The 18,095-nt window shown below is 39.3% G+C and overlaps 1 protein-coding gene across 1 annotated transcript; it reads left to right on the plus strand.

Annotated features, from left to right (window-relative positions):
- The first annotated feature begins 12,850 nt into the window (after positions 1–12,850).
- Positions 12,851–16,249, plus strand: LOC104445634 (tonoplast dicarboxylate transporter). Its single transcript, XM_010059540.3, is given in 7 exon segments — positions 12,851–13,353; positions 14,331–14,381; positions 14,383–14,809; positions 14,933–14,976; positions 15,067–15,162; positions 15,342–15,852; positions 15,995–16,249. Coding segments are annotated over 7 exon segments (1,599 nt in total). The 5' UTR covers positions 12,851–12,921; the 3' UTR covers positions 16,033–16,249.
- Positions 16,250–18,095: the final 1,846 nt, after the last annotated feature.

Below are 18,095 nucleotides of genomic sequence, written 5' to 3' on the forward strand. Positions count from 1 at the left end.
TCATTGATAAATTATGCTCGGAACACAAAGTTGCACTTAATAAAATCTTTGGATTGAACAAGGAGAATTCAAAGCGAGGCAACAAGGTATTTTGCATAAGGAGAAAATTGAATCTCTTAAAAAATATCTTTTCCAGATTCAAGAATGTTTAGATTTGGTTTCAAAAGAAAATGAATCTTTGAAAAAAGAAATTTCTGATATTACAAAAAGGTTTTCCATTGATTCAAAAACTTTGGAGCATATACTTTATATTCAAATTCCATATTACAACAAGTCATGTCTTGGACTTGAAAAGGAAAGTGTTCTTCATCATGAATTTGCAAAATACAAATATAGGAAAAAGCAAAAACCTTCAAAATTTGCTTATAGAAATCATGTTCAAAAATAGTTTGTAAAATTTATTGCCGAAGCTCCTTCAAATCTCAAGTTATGGGGATCCAAATCATTTTAATAATGATTGCCCAAAGGCTTGAAGATCAATTTAAAGAAATTCATCATGGCGGAACCATCTAACCTAAAAGGACCCAAATAAGTATGGGTATCAAAGAAACTTGAATTCATTCTTCTATTGTAAGTACCAAAGAAAAAGAAGATAAGTGGTATTTGGAGAGCAAATGTTCAAGGCATATGATTGGTGATCCAACCAAGTTTGTCAAGCTCTCAAAATACAATGGTGGAAGTGTCTCCTTTGGTGGAAACAACAAAGAAAATATCATAGGCATGAATTGGCAATGAGAATACCAACTTGGTCAAGCGATTGATGTTATTGAGAGACAAAATGAGGATATTTAAATATGCAATCTTCAACATAGGATTAGATTAGAGTTTCATTATTCATGTAGTAACTTAGGTTATACATGTTAATTTAATTCACTCATGATTAGGGATTAATGGGGCAAAGTCCATCAAAAGTGCCAAAATTATGCATAGCTGGACACTTTAGTTCCAAAAATTCCAAATTGTATACTTAAGTGCCACTTCTTTTTTGAAAATTGGGACACTTCAGTGTCAAGTCTGGCAAAAGTAGCTAGAAATCTGACGTGGCTTATTTTAATAATATATGTAGTATATGTGACTCACTGGAATGTTTACTCAGCAATGAACTTGCAAGAAGACATCATTTTACCCCTAAATTTATTAATTTAATATTAGTTAAAAATAAATTATTAAAAAAGAGTGAACAACAGGTTCAATGAGTGCCTCTACAGTCCTTACCAAATTTGTTGTTCCCTCTCCTTTTTTTTAATAAATAATTTAGTTTTTAATTTATTTTTAATTAATATTTATATTAAGAATTGATTTTAGGGTCTTTTTACTAACATGGACATTTTTTAGAAAATGCCACCTCAACCGTTTAGTCAGAATTTCTCGCCATTGGTACTTAAGTGTTTCATTTTTCTTCGATTTTAGTACTTAAGTGTAAATTTTAGAACTTTTGGCACTAGTGTTCCCCTCAGCCAAGTTTTGGCACTTGCGGTGTCTTCACCTCAAGATTAATGCATGTTCATTTAATAAGTAGATTTTTAGGATCAAATCGTCTTCTTCTTGAGTGATAAATGATAATAACAAAAGCATGTACATTAGGGAATCTCATATAAATTGCACTAATTAGGGAATTAACTTTATAGAATTCATATTGCATGTCATTTAGTAAGTCACATGTCATTTAAGATTGATTTTGATTAATATCTCATAGAGATGACATTTCAAATTAATGCATGTCTAATTAAATGAAATATAATCTAGAACCCATCATGCATGCCATGTGGTCATATCATTCTTGCACATCATTTAGTAATTTAATTCGTGCACGTAAATCAATTTCTTTGAACATAAAATTGTAGGGCTTATTCTTATTTTTTTCTTGAATTATGAATGTTAATTAAATGAGAAAAATATTTAAAAAAAATTATAATAGATTGCATACTAGTTAGTTATTAATTCATGCATTATCATGTACACCATTCATTCATCTTGCCTGCATAATCTTTTTAAGTAATAGTCTCAACTTTGCGATGATGCATAGAGATATGCTTAGCACACTCAAGTTCTTTAAATTTTTTGTAATTCATTTACTGCCTTAATTATTGGGTGTTATGTTCTTGATTGTGCACCTAAATGATCATTCCCTTACATGTTAGTGGCTAAGGATTGAAATCGACCAAAACTATATGCAAAAGCAATTTTCAAAATAAAGAGAAAAGTTATGGAAAAGGCATTGAATTAATCTAGTATAACGAAATCCTCATATCAATGAATCTCTAGTTTATAGAAGTAAAATGTACTCCCACATTTTAGTCAAATGTTTAATCAACTCTTGAGTGCTTAGTGGTGGCTCCAAAAGGTAAGATGAATTGTGATTGGTAGAGCTTGGGAAAGCCTGAAGTAAGCATCATACTTAGTAATTAACCTGTGGAGGGTGGCGACAGACATGTTATTTTATAGCTGGCCAATGTATTTATCTACCTATATATTCTTAAAGGCCTGATAAATTTGGGTTGATGTTGAACGCTTGTCATGTAGTTGAGGTTTTATTTGCCATGTATTTTCTAAGGTGACACGATTGCAACCTGTCTTTTTCTATTTATTATTTAAGGACCTAAAATCTTGCAAATTCAAAAAAAAATTGGGAAATAATTTAATGGGCTTTTACTAATTAACTTTCGTTTTTCTATGTAACTAGTGTTAACAAGTGTTGAAGACTATTCAGGTGGGCTGTTGAGATTTCACTTGTCATGATTTTCATAGGTAGCATAATTGTAATATCTCCTTTCCTATTCATTTTTAGTGACTTGATAAACTTGGAAAAACGGTTTTCTAGGATTAGAATACCTAGTGTCGAAGAATCTTAATATGGGCAATGCAATCCTTTGGTTTCACTTGCCATGTATTTTCATAGCCAACTTGTCTATCTTTTTCTAATTATATATTCTTTAATGACTTGATAAATTTGAGAAGTTCGAGATTTACTCGCCATGTATTTGCAGTGGTGGCGTTGCTGCAACATGTCCTTTTCTAATTATTATTCAATGGCTTGATGAATTTGGAGTAATATTGCGAATATAAAACGTTTTTGCAATTATATAGAATGGGTTTTTACTAGCCACGTATTTTCAAGTAGTGACATAATTGCAACTTGTCCTTTTCAATTAATAAATATATAAAACTAATGAATATGGAGAAAAATAAATTTCTATAACCAGTTCGTCAAAGCGTCAAACATTGTTAATATGGCAATGCATAGATTTTGCTTGCCATTTTGTTATTATCCTTTAATGACCTGATAATCTTCTGGATTTAATTTATATGGGAAAATATAATGAGTTAGTTTACTTGAGAGATTGAAATAAATTGATAGTCTTTCCCGAAGAATGACATGTTGAGATTTATTTGTAATTACAAAATGATTGAACTGCATAGATAGGCTTAAAGTCATGCCTCTAGCTTTTGCGAGTCTCTCTCTACCGCCATGGTAGTGTTCCCCTTCTCTACCCTAAGACTTTCATGCGAATGTTTTTCTACAGACATGGTTAGTGCTTCCTTTCCCAAACCCTAAACCCCCTTTTCGCATCCGTAACCTTCTTTCCTTCCTGTTCTCTGCTTCTTTTATCTCTTAAAAAAAAAAAAAATCCCCGATGATGCTGGGTAGAAATAGAAAATGTGAATCGAACAGTGGAGTTCGCCGATCTAGTCATCGTCTTCATGCATTGGTGTAGATCTAGCAGCGTAGTCTTCGGATTATCTTTGAATCTCTTCGCTCTTCGGATCTGGGTGATTGGAAATTATTCTGCTATGGTTGATTTCTTCAGTCGATGGCCCCGGGTATTGTCGAGGAGTAGCGGTTGAAAGGGATGAGTCTCAATGCAGGTTGATTGGCTGTCTGTATTCGCGGAAGATGAGTTGTCTGGAGCTTATGTGCTGGTTGATTGATTAAGTGTATCTGAGGAAGAAGGGTATTCTCGATCTTCTGGGCTGGTGGATTGATATAGCGAAATTTTACTTCAGTATTGATGGAGAGAAAAGACGATAATGAACTAAGAGTGGCTGCACTATGTAAAAAACTGGGTTACCTTTGGTCTGAGGAGGACGTTGTAGAAGTATCCCCTGAAATTTCTCAGACAAAAAAGGAGGAATGTGAACGCACGCTCCTTGGTAAGCTCTTCTCCAAACCTAATGTTAATTTCCCAGCATTTGTTTCCACTATGAAAAAAGCGTGGAAAGCTGATAATGTTATCTGTGCACAAAAAGAACCGGGGTTATTTACCTTTATTTTTCAAACGAAGGAGGAGAAAGAGAGAATTATGAAGGCATCACCATGGTCGTATTCTAGTAACCTGCTCGTATTAAGACAGTGCGAACCAGAAATACCTGAGCATTGTTATGAGTATACCAAAGCTGCCTTTTGGGTGCGTATTGGAGGCGTTCCCCCTGGTTGGAGAGTAGAGCAAGTCTTCAAAGATCTGGGATGTAGGCTCGGTCAAGTTATGGAAGTTAGCCTTGATACTACAGGAAATCAGCAGAGAGGAGGAAGAGTAAGAATAGAAGTTGATCTGAACGCACCTTTAAAATCAGGGGCGATCCTGGATATTGGATCCAAATGGCTGTGGGTGGAATTCAAGTATGAGCGCCTTCCCCATTTCTGTTATTCTTGCGGGAGAATCGGGCATTATGCTTCCGATTGTGCTGAAATTCCATATGAACAGTCACCTTGGGGAATCAACAAAATTGGATCCTATGGGCCCTGGCTGAAATCTGAAGCAAGTGAGCATAGCCCTTATTGGGAAACATTTTATGGCCAGATTGAAGAAGATTTTAATGTGGAGGAAACAATACCTGTGACACCTTCCCAATCCGGTGGTATGGAGATGACGGCCCATGAAATAACCCTTGATATACAAATGGGAGCTTGCAGCAAAAGAAGACTTGATAGTCCTCTTGGCAAAGAGATCGTTCAACTTCATGAAGGGTTTGTTAATGAAGGCAGAGACCATGGTAAACTGGTTCAATGCTCTGAAACCCATAATTCAGTCCTATCAAAAGTAGGAAAAAGCAATAAGAAGAATATGAAAGTTCAGAAGGCGAAAAAATAGAAGTGTATTCCTGAGAACATCCCCCTCCTCATTGATGATAAAGAATTTATGGATACTCCTGTGAAACTGGCTGTAGAAGGACAAGAATGGGCTCTGGTGGCTGGCCCTAATAAGCCACCTGTGACGTCATGAAAATTGTTAGTTGGAATTGTCAGGGGTTGGCAACCCCGACAATTCAAGAGCTAAAAGCCTTAACGGCTAAAGAAAGGCCCAGCATTTTATTTCTTATGGAGACTAAAAACAAAGAGACTATGGTGGAAAAAGTTTGCAAAAAATTACTCTTCCAGAAAATTTTCCTAGTTAATCCATCAGAACAGGGGGGGGTTTAGCTATTATGTGGCAGGAGGAAGTGTTATTGAAGGTAAAAAGTAGTTCAAAGTATTATATTGATGTAGATTGTATGGATCCAGATAGCAGACAACATATGCAAATTACTTTTATCCATGCATCTACCAATTTTGGAGAGAGACTGACCTTGTGGCAAACTTTGGGTCACATTAAACCGAATAGTTCCTGGCCATGGATCTGCATGGGTGATTTTAATGAAATTCTGTATGTGTGGGATAAAGTTGGGAAAAAAGAAGCGGATAATAGTCGAATTGCAGCATTCAGAAATATGATAAATGACCTCTCCCTAATGGATATGGATAGTCATGGGTGTGCATATACATGGGCCAATAATAGAGATGGGGAAGATCTTGTGAAGAAACGTTTAGACAGAGCACTATGCACCTTAGAGTGGAGAATTACCTTTTACTCGAAGCTGAAGTACAAGCCCTTCTAGCCATTGGATCGGATCATAGTCCTCTTATTCTCCGACTCTACCTGGGAAGACAAAGACAAAGAGGTCTTTCAAAATGGAGGTTTTCTGGACAGAACATGAAGAGTATTATGAACTCATGCAACAAACATGGAAATCTAACTCTACCTCACCATGCACCTTTTCAGAAAAATTAAAGGAGACATCAAAAGTATTGGCACAAAGTGGAGTAAAGAAAAGTTTGCCAATGCTAGGCTGCGATAAAAAGAGCTGAATATGGCTCTTCTGGAGCTTACTAATCGGTATGACCAGCACACTAGCAAAAAGGAAAAACAGAGCATTATTCAGCAGATAGAAAAACTACACAGACAAGAGGAACAATTTTGGGGTATGAGGTCCCGAATTAAATGGATGCAATGGGGAGACAAGAATACCAGATTTTTTCATGCATCAACTATCCAACGGAGGCAGAGAAATAGAATAACAATGCTGCAAATGGAAGATGCACAATGGTGTAGAGATCCAATCCTAATCCGCAACCATATTCAGTCATTTTATAAAGAGCTATATACTTCAGAGGGCCCAAGGCAATACCAACCTATTCTCACCCAATGTCCTTCACCTATAACACAACACATGAATGATGATCTTGTGGCTGTACCTACGATTGAGGAGGTCCAAGAAGTTGTTTTTCAAATGGGAGCACTTAAAGCTCTTGGCCCAAATGGTTTCAATGGTATGTTTTATCAAAAATCATGGGATAATATAAAACTGACCTGTTCCAGCTTAGTTCTGAATTTTTTCCGGACATGACTTCTTGATCCCATACTCAACCGTACACATATTTCCTTAATCTCTAAAGTGAAGAACCCCAAACCATCACCAATACAGACCTATCAGCCTATGTAACTTCAGTTACAAAGTAATTTCAAAACTTCTAGCAAACGAGACTAAAGAAGTGGTTACCTCGCTATTATTGAACCAGAAAGCAAAGGTGTGCATTTGTCCAAGGTAGACAGACATGTGACAATATCTTTATTGTGCAGAAGTATTACACCAACCGCGCATCACAAAAAAGAGGCACAAACATCAAGCCATCCTTAAACTAGACATGCAGAAAGCATATGATCGAATTGAATGGGATTTTTTGAGGGATTGTATGCGGCATATGGGATTCTGTGGAAAGTGGATCACACTTATCATGTAATGTGTGTCTACAGTTTCTTTCAGCGTGAAGATTAATGGAGAACCTACCAATTTTTCCATCCCTCAAGGGGTTTGAGACAAGGCGACCCTCTTTCACCTTATTTATTTATTCTGGTCTCTAATGTTCTCACTTGGCTGATGCATAAAGCTATTACAGATGGCAGCCTCAAAGGAATTCAGTTGAACAGGTTTTGTCCTAGATTATCACATTTATTGTTTGCGGATGATGTTATCTTTTTTATGGATGGTACTATCATAGAATGTCAAAACCTGGCATTGCTATTGAAACAAGATCTTGCTATGCTTCGGGACAAGCTATAAACTTAAACAAATCGGGGTGTATTTTAGTGCTAATTGTCCCTCTACATTAAAAAGAAATATGGCCACAGAATTAAGGGTTCCGGTATTTGAAAAAAACAGGGAAGTATTTAGGTATTCCCACAGATTGGGGACAATAAAAAAGAACTTTTTGCATGAATATTAGCTAGGTCAATTCAAAGCTTGAAGGGTGGAAAGAGAAATTACTTACCAAGGCAGGCAAGGAGGTGCTGATTAAAAGCGTTGTTCAGTCCATACCTATGCATGCTATGTCCATCTTTAAGCTTCAAATATCTATCTGCAGATCCATTGAACAGCGAATTGCATCATTCTGGTGGAAAAAAGATGATAAGAAGAGGGGAATTCATTGGAAAAAGTGGGAGGTAATGAAAACTCGTAAAGATGAAGGAGGAATGGGTTTCAAAGATTTGATTACCTTTAATTATGCCATGCTAGGCAAGCAAGTTTGGAGGCTATCAAATTCTCCTCTCGCATTGTGTAGTAGAGTGCTGAAAGGACTCTATTTTCCCACCGGGACCTCTCGACAGCGAGCACTCGGACAACGTCCCTCATGGGGATGGCGGAGTTTGATTGTTGGCAGAGATACAATTAAAGAAAACATCAAATGGTCAGTTGGGGATGGTAAATCTATTCGTATTCGACAAGATAAATGGTTGATGCAAGAGGTACGAGGTGGACAAAGCAATACAACAGAACCCCGATGGTTTCTGAACTCATACAGAAAATTCCAGAGTGGAATGTTCAAAAGATTCAACAGCTGTATAACGAAGATATTGTCAATGAGATCCCCCGGCTATTCCACCGAACCCACTATCGCATCCATCATTATCTAGTTTGGACAGGCAACAATATCGGGAAATATACTGTTAAAAGCAGCTACAACAGAGCAATTGTAGTCAATTCACAGCAAAATATAAATAAGGCCTCCCCGCTCGAATGGACAAGAATCTGAGCCTTGAAGTGTTACCGAAAATCAAGACTTTCCTCTCGGGCGTTATGTCAAAATGCCATCCCCACGAGGGAAAATCTACACGTGAAAAATCATCACAAATCCACTTTGTCCAATTTGCTGTACGAAGGTAGAATCAACTGAACATCTCTTCTTTTTTGTGTAAATGGACCAAACGCATATGGGCAAACTTGCAGGGGTTTAAGTCCAACAAATGAGATTACCCGAGAAAGTGGATAATGGAAGCTTTTCGCACAACTAAGGACATACCCGACTGGGAATATACTTGATCCTCCGGTACATCCGGGAAGGCAAGGAACGGCTGGATCTTCCGAGCAAAAGCACCGACCGGCGATACTCGAGATGTGCGCAAGAACAAGACTCAATTGGTACTCAAGGACGAAGAGAAAGAATCGACCAAACCCTAATCGAGACTTACCTCCGAGATGGAAACCCCTGATAGATCGGAACTGAAGTTGAATGTGGATGCATCTTGGATTCAAGGCGAGATTATTTGCTCGGTGGGCCGGAGTTGTGAGGGATTCGTCAGGGCGATGGTCGAGGGTTTCGCGAGCACTTCTAGGGCTTCTTCTTCAGAGGCGGAACTCCACGCCCTCTTCCACGGTCTATATCCAAGACTTCCAAAGGCGGCACGTGAGGGACTTTAGAAGTCAACTTTTGCAAATCTGATTGTAGTCCAAAGAGTTGACCAAGTAATGGGCCGGGCCGATTCTCGGTGGAATTTAAAGAAGCGGTCAGAAAATGCAAACAAGAGTCGGGCCAAAGTTGTGAATGTCCAAGTGAAATGTTGTACACACGAAGAAAACCGGGCTAGCACGTTCTCCGAGCGAACAAGCTCCCTTTCAACCGGTGGATTAACCCGCCATTGCCTCTTTGGAACATATTATGTTCGGACATTAGTCCGCTTTTATCTTGTAATTCTCCTTTTAAGTAAGAATAGCACGTCACTTCTTTTCGACCAAAAAAAAAAAAGATTTATTTGTAATCTACTCTCGATTCTTTTAATTAACTTGCCACTTCCTTTAATTCTTCTGGGAATGAAATGATAGGTTTGAAGAAATCTTGTGAAATTAGCAATATTGGGAAAACAGAAGAAGAAGAAGAAAAGAACGCCTTACATATCTTAGAAACTTTGAATAGCGACAAGAAGTTTGTCATGAGTGTGATATGCTTGGACTATTTCTACTTTTGAATCGCATTTTATATGAAACGAGTTTAGAGTTTTCTAGCGCCTTTCATGGGCTTGTAGCTTATCCGCATTAAGTGGGCTTATTTGCCAAAATAATAATAATAATAATAATAATAATAATAATAATGATAATGATGATGATGATGAAAAAGAAGTTATAAATTTAGAAAAGGAATTAAAATCGGGTTAAGGAATAAATTTACCATATCAATAGTTGAGATACATTTTTGGTAATAGTTGTTGAGATATGGATATGGATACGGACACTTAATTTATTGGCACTTCAGTCGCAAACAAAGGAAAAGTTTCTCTATGGCTTTTCTATAGTGGCAATAGTTTTCCCCATTGTTGTGTCTTTATTAGATCTGTAAACTAAGCTCAATCAATCCAGACTTCGGTCATAAGCTCCCTGAAACTGCTTAAAACAAGTTAGTTTGATCCCAATTCAATCGGTCCATCTTGTTTATACCTAATGATGTGGGTGAACAGTTTAGTACTTGACAAGATTTCTAATGAGACCTTCAATTTTTTATTTGCCCTCATTTTAAGAAAGGGCTTTCGGAATGCCCTGCATTTGCCAAATTGGCTTTCAAATTCATTCACCAATCGCAACTCTTCTTGCTAAAGATTTTTATAAGACTAAAGTTCCTAGACAATGCTTTGACCGACGGGGAATGAGTTAACCCAAATCTAATCGGCCAGCCCATTTTGGGCCACCGTCTTCAATCATTTGGCGTATGCAGCCACGAAGAATGCACCACGCGTTGAAGACGTTCGACACCAACGTGGACCTTTGGAATTGGTCCATCACCCAACCTATGAATCGATCAAATCATGCGATTATTCTCGTGGCTAAAGAGCGTTGGAGATACTGCCAGATCACCACAATGTGCGGAAATACTGCCAGATCATCACCACTTTTCCGTGGGGACCACAGAAAAGTTTCGACCTGACCCGAGCGCTGCATTATTGGGCCATCTCCCCGTCTGGTGCACCCACGTGGCACGGGCCCACTTCCTCAATTATCCAATTATTATTTCGACAGCTTTGGATTTAGCGAAGAAAGAGAAAAATGGTACCAGGTCGGATGGGTACTAGAGATTTGCGGAAGGTTGTCGGGTATTTTGACTGTTACTTCCCCTAAAGTCCCTCGTGAACCTCCTTCCTAGTCTAGGTTGGCATAGCAAGACAAGACGCCGGATGATTCTTGGGCCGGGATTAGAGGTCACGTGGTTGAATATAATTGAAACCCTCTAAGTTGAGATTCGATGTAAAAGGTAAAGATCTAAACTTTATCGGTCCATAAAGTGATAATGTCCAACAATTTTAAACATATGGGCATTCAAACAAAAAATTTAAACATTATCTTTTTAGTTATTTCAATACCTCTTCTAATTAATTTTTGTTAGAAATTATTGACGTGCTAATATGCCACATCAAATATCGTCGGTTTTTATATAGTACAACATCATATTAGTGATTTCTGATAAAAATTGATCAAAATACTATATTGAAATTTCCCGCAAATATTTCAGACCAAAGTGACAATGTCAAAAAGTTTAAAATTGAATTGTTATTTATATAATAAGTTTAAAACTGTTTGGATAATTTCTTCGATACTAATGTGACTTAAGGTGTTAAAATAAGGAGATTCAAACTCAAAATTTGTGTCGCATAAGGGCATGATTGAGTCAAGATTCTGATCTCTTTAGCACTTCTTCTGCCCAAATGGAAACCAACTTAACAAATCAAATTCCCGACCATTTAGCTAATTAATACCCATTAAACAACGTTCAACTCACATTATTGATTTTATATATATTTTTCTCGCACAAAAAGAAAAAGTAAAAAGAAAAGATGATGATAATCAGCAGCCGGTGCTGACAAGTCCGCTCAATCTCCATCAGGAAAGTCCACGTAGGCAAATTGGATTGGGACGACATTTGATTTTATTAAATGACCGCATATGAAAAGACGCAACAGCGACGGTTGAAGAGAGAGTAAAATCTAAAATATAGCGGAGTGCCATAATTGAACTCTCCATCATTGTGGCTCCATGTGCGTTGAAAACGATCTCATAATCATCTTGCACGTTTCTGGCGCCTAAATGGTGATTGGCACTAGACATAATTCCACGTCACCAAATTAAGATGTATTTTAGTTTCATAATTGGCATAATGACAATAAATAAATAAATAAATAAATAATTAAAGGTTTCATACCATAAAAACTCCAAACTAATATATCTTTGATAAATTTGTCAAAATTTAATATACTTGTGACAAATTTATCTTGTAATAGTTTTTGTTAAATTTTACACGACACGTATCAATCACAGTTGTACTAATTTTGTAATTTTTTTGTAATATTAATCTAATTTAATGGAATGTATATTTGTTACAAATATACAATTTATGATTTTTGATAATTAAATAAATTATTTTATGATAAATTTATTAGTTTGGGTTTTTTTAGTCATTTGGAGTAAATTTATCACATGTATACTACTTTGAGATTTTTCGTAGCATTGACCCAAAAATAAATGAATGTTAAAGTGTCGTGCATCATTCGTCCAAAGGGATTTATATGCTTTTATATACTACTTCTATGATGTCGGAGCCAAGTTTTGCCCCGGCTTATTTCACGTGACACAGCCTTCCAGTCCGAATCAAAGGCGGGTTTCATCCGGATGGGAACCACGACCCGCAACAATCATGCAGATTGAGACATTCTTGTTTGTTTCTACGAGGAAAATGGTATATTGCTTGGAAAATCGACTAATGTTTATGGAATTAAGTCGAAAGTTGAAATTGGAGAAGCAGAAGGAAAAGGAGAAATTGTTTTTGTACGTTCGAACAAGGAAGCCGCGACGCTGCCGTATGATACGAGGAAAATGGTATATTGCTTGGAAAATCGACTAATGTTTATGGAATTAAGTCGAAAGTTGAAATTGGAGAAGCAGAAGGAAAAGGAGAAATTGGTTTTGTACGTTCGAACGAGGAAGCCGCGACGCTGCCGTGTGATACGCATGGAGACAAACACGCATGTGGGATCAAAATAAAATAAAAAATAATTATTAAGGGCGACTGCCTTCAAGTCAAAATAATGAAGAATATAATATTGATATTAAATAAATTTAAGTCTTGATTGGGTGGCAAGACTATCTAATTACAAGATCGCATTAATTTTCATTAATTGACAAGATCCAAAGAGTCTGACCCAAAAACATAAATATTAAAAAAAAGAAAAAGAATTGCCATAAGGATAAAAGAATGAGTTTCTCCACTGCCAACGGGGAGCCCCTTTGCTCCAAACTTCATAGATAAAAAGAAGCGCTTCCCCTAATCATTTTCCCACCTCCCACGAGATGAACGACAACGGCGACGATCCCAAGACCCCTCTCCTCCCGGTCCGGGACGACCATGGCGGCGGAGGAGGGCCGCCCGTTCCACCTCCATCGTCCTCCGGCCTCAACCTCTTCACCCCCGGCAACGTGTTCATCGCGCTCGGCCCGCTCCTGTGCGCCGCGACGTGCCTCTGCGTGAGGCTCGACGGGCCGGTGAGCAGCCGCAACATGCTCGGCGTGCTGGCGTGGATGTTTGCGTGGTGGCTGACCGAGGCAGTCCCGATGCCGGTGACCTCGATGGCGCCGCTCTTCCTGTTCCCGATGCTCGGGATTGCCGCCGCCGACGACGTCGCCAGGTCTTACATGGACGACGTGATCGCCCTCGTTCTCGGGAGCTTCATTCTTGCTCTCGCCGTCGAGCACTACAACATCCACCGGAGACTCGCCTTGAATGTGAGTTCTTCTTGGATAATCTTGCAATTTTTTTTTTCTTTTTCCTTTTTTTGCCCCATATTACACCATATATTATTTGCAATTCATTGGCCTATATATTATTTCGTGCACAAACATTAATTTCAAGAATTTCTATATGGCTTTCTCTTTGATTCAAATTTTTTTTTCATTTTGATTTTTTTTTTGCTTAAATTGGGAGTCAAATCATTGAGCCAAGGACACCCCATGTTGTGTGGTCTCAATTTTCTCTTTTCGTACATTTTTTTTTTTCAAACTCTTTTCGTACATTAAGTGAATGTGAAATGGAGGGTTCCTTTTTCGGCCTCAAGTTCTCTTGAGTGTATGGTACTTTATGATTAATTATCGGGTAGAAGCTATTCTATAATGTTGTTAATCGTCACTAACATTATCTCAATAATGCCTTTAACTTATAGGAGGTTATCCATAATAACACATGTAAGCACTTGACATTGTGATGTTGATTGAAAGGCAGTATTCAACCACTATATGAATTGACTGACCCAAAAAAAAAAAAAAAACACTATATGAATTGTATACAGAGAATTTAGTTATCCCTTAATTTATAACTCTATAATTAGTGGGTGGCAAATGAACCGGTTTGGTTCGAATCTTTACTGATACTTCACCCAAGTCCCAACTTGCATAGGAATTGGGACCATAAAATGATCGAGTCGGGTTATCAAGTGACAAGTTTAATTTTCTAGTATTCATGAATGTGTTCAATGTTTAGTAGATGCTTTTTACTCTGATTATTTTGATTTCTAGACAAGTTTGATAATGTTTTTGGGATCGGTTCGGGTTAATGACCCGCAAACGAACCGGACCATTGGGAAATCTATTGTTTTACCTACAAACCGAATTGAAAGGAAACCCGAGGCAAGAAAAGATCCAAAATTCTTTGTTCGGGTCTATTCGATTTAGTTCGGATTTCAACGCGGGCGGGTTCCTTTTCACAGGTAACGTTACTCTTCTGCGGAGAGCCACTGAACCCGCCTCTGTTGCTCCTTCGGGATATGCGCCACCACGGCGTTTGTGAGCATGTGGATGCACAACGTGGCGGCGGCGGTGATGATGATGCCCGTCGCCACGGGGATCCTCCAGCGCCTCCCGGAGGGGCCCGCCCAGCCCGAGGCGGCGCGCAAGTTCTGCAAGGCGGTGGTGCTGGGGGTGATATACTCCTCCGCCGTGGGTGGGATGAGCACCCTCACCGGGACGGGCGTCAACCTGATCCTGGTGGGGATGTGGAAGAGCTATTTCCCTGAGGCCGACCCCATCAGCTTCAACACATGGTTCTTCTTTGGGTTCCCCCTGGCCTTGCTGATCTTCGTGGCCTTGTGGGGGATTCTCTGCTTGATGTATTGTTCCAGGGGCTCGGGAAGGGCTCTGTCTGCTTACTTGGACAAGGCCCATCTCAAGAGGGAGCTTGAATTGCTAGGTAAAATGACCCCCCCCAAAGCTCACCTTCCTTCCTCTCATTTCATGGACATCTTCTTGGAATCTTTTCTATGTTAATGAAGGAGGTGATTCAGGTATAATTTGTGCAAAAATGTGTGTGTAGGTCCAATGGCATTTGCTGAAAAGATGGTGCTGGCCGTCTTCTCGGTGCGTTAATCACTCAATTTTCCTAATAATTTCTCTAGCTTATACGGTTGATAGCATTATTAAGATGAATAAAACTAAAAAAATTTGCAGATGCTGATAGTTTTGTGGATGACAAGAAGCATAACAGATGACATTCCCGGTTGGGGAGCTCTTTTTAAAGGGAGAGCAGGCGATGGAACCGTTAGTGTGAGTATATATATATCATCTTGAAATCTAAAAGTATCTGTAGACTGAAAAATTTATGTGAAATTAGTTTAACAATGAAGAAATTCGGATCATTTATAAGTTTCACATCATGTTCTTGTCGTGACAGCTTAGTATTATTACAAAATGCTAAGGGCGTGATTTTTCGATCTCGAGAACAGGTGATGATGGCGACGTTGCTCTTCATAATCCCGAACAAGAAGCAGAAAGGAGAGAAACTGATGGATTGGAACAAGTGCAAGAAGCTGCCGTGGAACATCATCCTCCTCCTCGGGGCCGGCTTCGCAATCGCCGACGGGGTCCGCTCCAGTGGGCTTGCAGATGTCCTGTCGGAAACTCTAGGTTTCCTAGAGGAGGTGCCGTACCTGGCCATCGCCCCGGCTGTCTGCATCATAAGCGGGACGATCACTGAGTTCACTTCGAACAATGCGACCACGACGCTCCTCGTCCCTCTCCTCATCCAGATTGCCAAGACCATGGGCGTGCACCCGCTGCTCCTAATGGTTCCTGGAGCGATCGGGGCTCAGTTTGCTTTCTTGCTACCCACCGGCACTCCGTCCAACATCGTCGGCTTCACAACCGGCCACATCGAAATCACCGACATGATCAAGGTCGGGTTGCCTCTCAAGATTGCCGGCATTGCCATACTATCCTTGCTGATGCCCACATTAGGTAAACTCCTCTTCTTTATGTAAACTACTTCATCAGTTATTGCCGAGTTCGTTCTCAATCGTGTCGCTTGACCTTAACCGCACTTCAAACAAAAACCGCGGTCTATCAATGAATTCCTGATTAAAATCTGATTTGAATGTAGGAGCATATGTCTTGGGAACAAATGGTAAGGTCCCATAGCAGAGGAGAGATGTCTTCTGTCTTTTGGAGCTTCGCTTCCCAAATTCAACAGGAAAATAAAGGATCCAAGATTCATCAACAGTGTAATGCAAGTGTTGGATTAATTCTTTGGGACTATTTTTAATTTTCCTTATCACCTCTGTATATAAAACGACCGAATTTGTAGCGGGCAAACAGACATGTGGTCCAATTGTTTTTTTTCATTTTTTCTGCTGAATTCTTTTTATGTCCCGTAGATCATACTGATGGATGTGAGAGAGAGAAAATTCGTCACGCTTAAAATGATTTAATTTCTCTTAAAACGAAACTTCAGGATGATTACGAATTTTAAATTTGAGTTATATAAACATCGCTTGTGCGAGATTGTTCTTCTATACTCCTTGCGTTACAAATTTTTTTTTTTTTGAACGGCAAACAGCAGCACTTGATTTACTATTTCATATGAGGGAATATAACACCAAGAGCATCAGTGCATAAAAGATCAAGTAAAGCAGGAGGGTTGGATATCCAGTTAGGGGGTAAAGTGTTGTTCGACAGGCCTTAGCTGTCCAATCCGCGAGGCAATTTGAGCTTCGGTTGCAGTGAGCCAGGGAGAGGCCCGGAAGACGAGCGAGTTTGACTTGGGCCCGGCTCACGATCGAATGCACTTCCCAACTGAGTTCAGTAGAAGACTTTAACGCTTGCACAAGAGAGAGGCAGTCAGAGTGTACTTGTGGAGAGAGAAAGCTTCGATTCTCGATGAAATCTAGGGTTTCATTCATTGCGATCGCCTTCGCCTGAGAGGCCGAAGTAGCGTCGACTGGCTTCACAAAACCGTCCACCAAGAAACCTCGGTGATCTCGACAAACGCAAGCGATGGTGGCTCTGTGTTGAGGAGGATCGCTCACATCGGTGGATATTAAGTCGTCTGCCAGGTTGGGAGCAAAAGATGCATCTATATTGATTCGAAGCATACCTGGAGGGGGTGGAAGCCAGGTTCCAGATGAGTGTTCGGTCTCCTTCTTGCTGTCAGATTTTCCGTTTATTGCTTTGTAACTCTCTGTTAACGCCTCTACTCTAGCAATTGTTGATTGCGGTCTTGGGGTTTGATGATTGAAGATAAACTGATTCCGCTCTTTCCAAATACTCCATAACACCACCGCTATATGATCAAATTTGCCGGAGGTAACTGGATTTTGGTGTATGCTACAGATCCAGTCCTCAAACCAAGTGAGGCCGAATCTGGAGATCTGTAAATGCAGGGGAGCCGAGATCCAGACCTTGGCAGTCCATGGGCAGAGAAGAAGTGTGTGTTCGAGGGTTTATGCTTCTTGCTTACAGAGGGGGCATAGAAGAGAAGGTACGATCTTTCGGTGGTGTAAATTCTCCATTGTAGCTAAGGCGTTATTGCATGCATTCTAGAGGAAAAGTTTAATTTTGGGCAGGGTTGTGGACTGCCAAATATATTCCCAGAGGTTGGGGTTAACTTGGTAAGACGAGGTTGCTTGTATGTCCTGTGATTTGATTGAGGCTTCCCTGAATATAAAATAGCCACTCTTTACTGTATAATCTCCTGATTTTGTATGCATCCATACCAATTTATCTTCTTTATCAGGTAAACCAATGAGGGTGGCTAAAATTTCCTTAACTCTTCTTTCATCAAACATAGAATGTAGCATAATTTCATTCCATGTGCCTGTACCTTGGTTTATGAGATCTGCAACTTTGGCTGGCTCTTGATTTGGTGCTGGGCCTCCTATGGGGCCACTTTTTAGCCATCAATCTGTTCTAATTGTTGTGTTCTTTCCATTGCCAATCTTATGCATGACCTGAGGAGCTATGGAGTCCTTTGCCTTGATGATACTCTGCCAACCCCACGAGGGGCGTGAACCTTTGCTAGCATTCCAAATATCACAGTGTGAGTAGTACAGCCCTTTCAAAAAATTTGTTAACAGAAAATCTAGATTTTGAATGATACGCTACATCTGCTTGGCTAGCATTGCTGTGTTAAAGATTTGTAGATCTTTGAAACCCAAACCCCCTTCACTCTTCCTGGTTTTCAGCAAATCCCACTTCTTCCAATG

This window comes from Eucalyptus grandis, chromosome 5 (assembly GCF_016545825.1).
Source record: "Eucalyptus grandis isolate ANBG69807.140 chromosome 5, ASM1654582v1, whole genome shotgun sequence".
Classification (NCBI taxonomy): domain Eukaryota; kingdom Viridiplantae; phylum Streptophyta; class Magnoliopsida; order Myrtales; family Myrtaceae; genus Eucalyptus; species Eucalyptus grandis.